Raw genomic sequence first — 7799 nt, forward strand, 5'->3', positions numbered from 1 at the left:
TGCATGCCAATGGCACGCCTTACACCGTGTTCAGCTTTATGAGCAAACCACAAGGTCCAACAAGGTAGGTTCCAATACGATCTTCACTTGACGAATGAGAAGAAGGAAGTTCTGAGAGATTGAGGACCTTGGCCAAGGTCTGGGAGCCTAGTGCATGGTGGCGACCAGACTCAGATTCGGGTAATCTGGGTCCAGTATCCACTGTTCTAACTGTGAAGTCATTGCAAGTGGACAGAGCGGAAGAGGGGAAGGTACTCAAGAGGACATCTCAGGTCCTCGTCAAAGAGACAGAAAGGCTGTGGACTAGTGTGTGTGTGTGTGTGTGTGTGTGTGTGTGTGTGTGTGTGTGTGTGTGTTTAATGTATATATACCCCCTAAAACCTATATAGTTCGCTTAGGTTAACTGTCAACTCTTCTGCTATCTCTAATGCTATGTATGGGTAGAGAGCACGTTCATTTACAGCTTAAAGAGCTCCCCTGCATCTCGGCATCCCTCTTCTCTGGGCACGCACATCTTTAAGATATGACAACCCTCTTTGTTTCTCTCTCCTTTATAACTTCTCGGCACAAAGGTTTGCAGTGTCCTGGTTACAAATGCTTCTACTCTCACAGAGAACTTTATAAACAGAGAAAAACACGTATCACTCTTAGCCTATGCAGCTTTAAAAACAGTCTCCCAAGTCACACCCATAGGAACACATCTTTCAAAAGACTTACTAGTTTACTTAAAGCCAATCAAGTGACATTTACCGTAGGGCAGAGTTGAGTCACATCTGTTCTATGCCTATTCTATTTTAGGGTCTGTATTGGACAGATGTGGTCCACCTGGTAATTCTCGTCTTGAGAGTTTCACTTAGGAAGTTAGGTGTGAGGGGTCGGCGAACAGCACACACCAAGAACCAGGCCTTCTACTCCCCATTCCGTTCGGCCACTAACTGGTGATTTCCAGAAATATCCTGGTGTTTTAGATCCTCCACCACAGAGCGCATGAGCTAAGGCGTCACTCGGGTCTCAGACACCTATGGTAGATTATGATCTAATACATATGTTTGCGTTTATAAATTAAAAAAAAAGTCCTCTCAGGATTAGCATTTCCCTGGCATGTTGCTGGCAACCCAAAAATAAATAAATAAATAAATAAATAAATAAATAAATAATAAAATTTAGAGTTTGTACAAAGGCCCTTTAAGAAAGCATAAGGGAGGCAAGTGATGGCCAGACACTGACCATTGGGCAAGGCAGCAGGCTACCGAAAGGGGAAAAAGTTAGGACCTCCCACCACCACACATAATTATGTCTTCCTTAAACTACTAGACGTATTCTTCCCTCTTCCTTTTGTACCTAGTTACACCATTGGCCACCTAGTTAGGTCATTGTGCCAATCATTTCCGGGTCTATTTTGGCTAACCGAAACATATGTTTACGTATGATATGAGAGAAATTAAGAGCCTACTAGGCTGGGGAATGGATGTCAGGTCCGGGCACATGGAATCCCCTCTACATTAGCCTTCATCCTTCACAGGTATCTGTACATATCCTTCCCTTATGACCTTGACACACACACTGAAAGCCCTCCTTCAGAATTTGTCTATTAAGGGTTTGAAAACGTATTTCAAGTATATAAGTTCTGTAGTAAAGTCAAAGAAGTCAGGAGCTCTTGGAAAGGCATCTTTACACACCGGAAGCACCAGGATCCATTTCTACAAGATGGTTTGGCTGACTAGCTCACCTGCGGTCGGCTGCAGAGGTTTCGACACAGGGTCCATATTGTTAAGCTGCTTTTCAGACCTTTTACTAAGTTCGGAGTCCTACACACAGCTCCTTTGTTCAGTGAATCTTAACTGCCTGAGTTGATAAAGTCAAGGTATTCCCTTTATCAAACTTACGGGAACGGCTGGCAGCAAATTAAACTGAAGACAATTCAGACAACTCACTTCTACTCACAAGCTTTTCCTGCTTATATAACTTCAACAGTTAGCACCCACTCTAGTGTTTACACTGCTGAAATCTTTTTGCCGAAGACAGAAACCTTTAGAAATCTCTATAGCTCCCTTGCTTTGGGACCCCTGAGTGAGGCAGGCCACACCATCACGGATTTACCAAGGATCACCAAGGATCAGGAAGCCAGTGAACAGGTAAACAAGGCAAATGGATGCTAGCCCCTTGGGCCAGGGCTTCAAAGGATAGCTTTATTGCGTTGTAAGTGTTTTTTTCCATAGTAAATCCCATAAAATTCACCTGGAATGTTAAGCTTCAAAATGAAAGAGTTTTTGTTTCAATTTGTCAAGGCAACTTATTCTGACATCTGATCTAAGGTCAAAGGGCAAATAGTTAATATTTAACATAAACTGTAACTGTGCTGAAGCGCGCGCGCACACACACGCACACACACGCACACACACACACACACACACACACACACACACACACACACCACTAGTGCTAGTGTAAAATTCAATAAAATATGTTTTACTCATTAGCCATCAACGTGCATCTTTCTCTGTATCTTTGAGTCAGGAATAGGTCAGGAATGAAAAGCCTTCTCTCAAGAAACTAGGAAGACAGCTATGCCTAGATCTGACACCTCTATCACCCAGAATGCCCTTCAACTTCAGAAGAAGATGATGTTCATTATTCAAAGTAAATTAGGCTACCATCCTAAGGTACATGGTAGGCTGTTTCCTTCCCCTGCCCTCTCGCCTCCAAATCTTTTAAAAACTTGCTAACCCCAAAAAATGGAGTAGAAAGCGAAGTAGAGTATGTTCATAATAATCCCACGAAACTATTTAACTTCTAACAGTTTTTCTTAGAACCATAGGATAACGTGACTACACTTTTATATCTGGCATACATATCACAAGGCAGGGCAATTTCAGGATAAATTCCTGAGGTTTCAGGAATGGGTCATGATAACATTGTGGGAATCTGGATTGGGAAGAGGAAAGTTTTCATCCAATCCACCAAGGCTGGAATTAGTAGAATGTGCTCAAGGCGTTTTGGTGGACGCAATGCCCTACTTAATTAAATTAGCAGGCTACCTCCCCTGTGATACAAACTTATCAAAAATCCAGTGCGCTACCAACAATACAATTATCTCAGCATTATAAAAACAGTGTTGCATTTCCCTTGAACCAGATGTATAAAAGTGAAAGCTTGACTCGAATTCCATCCTAAACTTTAACCATACAAGTTTTAGTGCATGCAAGTGCAATAAAGAACTGGACTATAAAGACAATTGGAACACACGGAAACAAGGCGAAGGGCTTGGGGCCACAAAAAGTAGCCCCGAGTGTGGCAAGCAGAACCTCGATGTTTGAAGTTGAAGTCTAATGGGTTATCAGCCACTTTTCTTCTCCGCCATCAAACACCAGGTCCTTTACAACAGCATGAGTTGAGGGTAAGGGGGTGGGGCACTAAAATTCGTTATATATTCATCCAAAGCCGACAAAGAGTAATTTTTAAAAGGAGGATGGCATGAGTTATTGCTTTTGGTTTACGAAGGACTATGTTTGAACTATTCTAGTGGAAAATCATAATTCATCTCCCCCTCGTCCTGTTGGCCTTTGACTAAACGCTGAAGCAAATCAAGCTGGCTACTTAGGGTTTTTGGAACTGCATGGAATTTAAAAAAAAAAAAACATGTTTAGTTCTAATGTTTTATATAAAGTTGGTCAGTTTGAACTAGGTTCTAAGACATTGGAACCACATGACAGATGCCACATGCATTTCCTTGATTCAGTAAATTAAGTTCCTATGATTTAGAGACATAGATCAATTGGTCTAATAGCTGGGGGATATACAGACTGCCAAAATGCTGCTCTCCGTGGACTCCTACCAGGTGTGGTGTCTATTCAAAACCCACTTTCAGTCATTAATGGCGAGCTTCTTAATGCTTTAGTGTTCGCAATCCCTTCTTCCTACAGCTACAGCCCACATTAACTGGACACTCCTGTGAATTCAGATGCATGCCATTCAGAAATGGCTCACTTCGAACAGCAAAGAGCAGACAGTGAGCCTTTGGGGGGACATTTTCTAATGGTCCGTATTGATTAAGGAGTCTAAGAGGTAGGAGTGGGGAGATGTTTGGGAAGAGGCAGATGTGTGTCTCTCAGGAGTATTGGGATTTCACAGAGGGGAAAAGCTATTAGAGAAACCAGCTCATGATAGCAGAAGCCATTCGCCTACTATGTCTCTGCAAAGCAGAAAGCATGACGGATGAGCAAACAGAGCCTGGAGGAGACTGAGAGGGACCCAAGTCCACTTGAACTTGCTCAGTGACCCCTTACCAGATCTCATCTGGTCTTAAGCAACTCCTATGGCAACCAACCTGCCTCCACCCTGCAACCACTTTAAATCTCTTCACAGCCTTCAAGTTCTATTTACTCCCTCACCATGCCATCGGGACCCTTTCCTGGTAATGCATCTCATACTAATACTACGTCCCTTCATGACATATGTTAGAGGATGGATCCAGAGTTGGGATGCCATGCTTTACCACAGTTCTCCAGGACTGGATTCCCAGGAAAACATAGAGAAAGCAGCCAGGAAAGACGCATGTCCCCAGAGTCTGGTGACTGGGAAGCTTCCACTTCTGTGTCCAGGACTCGACTCAGTCACTGACTGCTTCTTGAGCTGTAATTCCTCAGTTTCCCCTTTGAAATGACAGCCTGAAAGGATTTCCTAGGGTTCCTTCGTCTTTCAGCTTACAGAAACCAATCATAGGTTACGAGTAAAAATAACCAGAAAGGAATTACCAAAGTCCATGTTTGCTCTAGATTAACTTCATCACTGAGCTGCTGTGGAGGCTGACCTGTTGCATCAGGGAATACCCCCTTTTCTGATAATGTTCTAGAAATACAGAAAACAGTAGATCTCTCTCTCTCTCTCTCTCTCTCTCTCTCTCTCTCTCTCTCTCTCTCTCTGTGTGTGTGTGTGTGTGTGTGTGTGCGCTTCTTAGGGTTTTAAATCAGTAAAAGACAGTATGTGGCCCATGACAGGAGATCTCAAGTTTCACGTTTACAGCCAGTGACACACACACACCTGGCAAGAGGAGGCCACATGACTGAACACTGGGCGCGTTCGCTCACTGTTATAACCTTTGTATCGTGTGTGATTGATGCCCTCTGTTTACACTCAGCCTCAATTTCAAACCACCTGCAAGCCTCTCAGAGGAGGAGGGCGGTTCAATACCTGCACGGTGACTGTTTGCCGCGTAGACTGACTGCAGCCGGCGAGGAGGCAGTGAGTGTGTCACCTGCCCAAGTATTCGCTCGCTCCCTGCCTCTTATAGCTTAAGCTCACCACAGCACGCAAGTTCAATGGGATTCAGCCTCAGATACTAACTGGCCACTTATCCTAAGGTGGTAAAAGGCAAAGGGTGGCCCTGGAGATCTCCCTCGCCTTTGCACGATAACGTTGAAGCCCTAAGTTCTAACCGTTTATCAAACCTCCCTGAAAACAGCAGCGTGAGTGGGATTTCTGGCAGGGCTCACTCACCTCTTTGATCTTTGACCTCTTCTCGCGGATGGTGGCGTCAGCAGGCTCTCGGTTCTCTACCCCGATGGGGGGCAGGAAGTCCACCTTGGGCAAGCCCCCAAACAGATCCTTGTCACGCAGCTGGTCCTGGGCCACCTTCTCCTTCTCCAGCAGAATGTCTCTTTGGATCTCCTCTGGCAGCTTCTGCAGGGTTTCCTTGGCTTCCCTGAGAGCCCTCTCGTGGTTTTCACGGATTCTGGCTAAGTTATCCTCCAGTCCAGCTCCAGGGTCCCCAGGCACGCCTTCCTCGCGGTGCCGGACTCTCCCTTCGGCGGCATCCTCGGCACGCGCCCCGAGCCCGGGCTTGTGCTCCGCGGGTGGCTGCAAGGCAGGGTTGGAGTGGAACAGGACCCCGCTCAGCAGCTTGGAGGAGTCAGGCAGGAAGAAGATTGCCCCGAAGCAGAGCGTGATGAAGGCGCTGAACACCAGCAGCAGCACGAACTTCTCAGTGAGGCGGAAGGCGGCGGGGCCAGACCCCTTCCTCCCGCCGCCAAGACCCCCGCCCAGGCCACCGCCCAGGCCTCCGCCCCCAGGGCTACTGAAGAGTGGCAACAGGCCCCCCACGGGCATGGCTCCGGAGATTGCAGCCGCAGGCTGACAGTCTGTCCAGGCGTCCGGCGCCGAGCCGCTCAGCAGCCAAACTTCGCTGCCGCCGGCGGTCAGCTGCTGCGGGGCCGGCTCTTGCGCATCCAGGCCGCCCAGAGCGCGTGTCTGGGCTGCGAGTCTCCCCGCTGGAAGCGGCTCCCCTCCGGCGATCCTCGCCGGGGCGGCTCCTTTGGCAAACAGGCACGCGCGGCAAACCGCTGGCTGCAGCCCCTGTTTGGGGGGGAAGAGGAGACAGTAAAACGCAGTGGTTAGGAAGGTGCTGAGAAAGTTTCCAGTGGGTCCCCGCCCTCCCCTGGCCCCGGGAGCCGCAGGACAGTATCCCGGCAGGCAGCCCCACGGTCCAGCCGCGGGCACCACCCTCGGAGCCCACTTTGGACTTGGGGTGAAGTTTTCCAGCCTCGGAGGCAGGGTGTCCCGCGCACATCTGGGTCAGGACGGAGGACACCTCGGTGGCAAGGGCGGCGCACCTCTGGGCAGCAAGGGCGCCGCGTGCGTAGGGGGCTCGTCAACTTCTCCAGCTGCCCATCGCCGAGCGCGTCACGGCGGGCGGTGGCGCTCGTACAGCCCGGTGGCTCTGCGGCCCCGGGACACGACTCAGGTGAGCGAGCGCGCCGACCTGCCGGCGTGTGCCAACAAACCAGGCAACGTGCTGCCCTCCGCCGCGGCCCCGCGGTGCACTAATAGCACTGCCGGTCTCCCGGCGGTCGGAAACGAGGGCGGTGACGCGTCCGGAGAGTGACAGCGCGTCCGGGCCAATCTCACGCCTCCCAGGGTCCCGCGGGGGTGGAGCCGAGGCGGGGAGGGGGCCGCGCGGGGCGGGGAGTTTACGGGAAGAGCAGCCTCTCCGGGACCAGGCAGAGGCGGGGAGGTCGCCGCTCTCCTGGGCGCCCGAGGGCTGGAGCTGCGCCCAGGAGCCGGGTTAAGACTCGCCCGGGAGGACCAGAGCCGGAGTTGGTCCGAGCTTACTCGGTCCCCAACCATTCGGGTCGGATCCCCAAAGGTGGTGGATCCCGAGTGACCGCGATTAATGCGGTAGCGCCAGCATGCTCCAGTACTCGCAATTGGCGGTCCCGAAGAGAACGCAGGGGATTAGGGGGGCAAGCTGTGGTTTTGAAGTCTTTTTTTTTTTCCCCCAGCCACCCGTGTTACCCAAGACAGGGATTCCCCAGTGCCCAATAACTCTCAAATCCAAAGTCTCCAGGCTCTCCTACAGAGCCTTTGAGCTCTGCCTCACCAACACCTTTTCACATCCTTGGCGACTTGGGGTTCGGGGATTGCTTGGAGCTCTAAGTATACACCCTCTTCCCCTTACAAGAAACAACAACAATATCAACCAAAAAAAAAAAAGTTGTATGACTCCCCCACGCTCCCCCACGCTCCCCCACTTTCGAAATTCATTTACCTCATCGCAGTTGGTCAAATTTTCCATTCAAAGAAGACAGTTCTATGCTGCCAGAGCTCGAAGCAATAAATTGAACCCTGTTGAAATTAAGTCTTGGATGCGACAACTCCCAGTGAAGGCAAGACTTGGTCCAACAGAGATTGTTTTCAACACAGCTTTGCAGCACTCAGTCTCTTGGAATGTCATGGAGACTGGCTCCACCTCCCATGACATCGATTGGAATGCCCTGCTGATATTGCCTAGATCTACATTTTGA

The 7799-nt window shown here is 49.5% G+C and overlaps 1 protein-coding gene across 1 annotated transcript in view; it reads right to left on the bottom strand.

Moving 5' to 3' along the window:
- Man1a1 (mannosidase alpha class 1A member 1) overlaps positions 1 to 6841 on the bottom strand; it is a 175368-nt gene extending 168527 nt beyond the window's left edge. The window contains exons 1-2 of the mRNA XM_032888241.1: positions 6609 to 6841; positions 5497 to 6351 (exon numbers count right to left, since the gene is read on the bottom strand). Coding sequence (XP_032744132.1) covers positions 5497 to 6105 — 609 coding nt within the window. The 5' untranslated portion in view covers positions 6106 to 6351; positions 6609 to 6841. The remainder of the gene's footprint in view (positions 1 to 5496; positions 6352 to 6608) is intronic.
- Between the last annotated feature and the right edge of the window lie 958 nt (positions 6842 to 7799).

This window comes from Rattus rattus, chromosome 18 (genome assembly GCF_011064425.1).
Source record: "Rattus rattus isolate New Zealand chromosome 18, Rrattus_CSIRO_v1, whole genome shotgun sequence".
Lineage (NCBI taxonomy): Eukaryota > Metazoa > Chordata > Mammalia > Rodentia > Muridae > Rattus > Rattus rattus.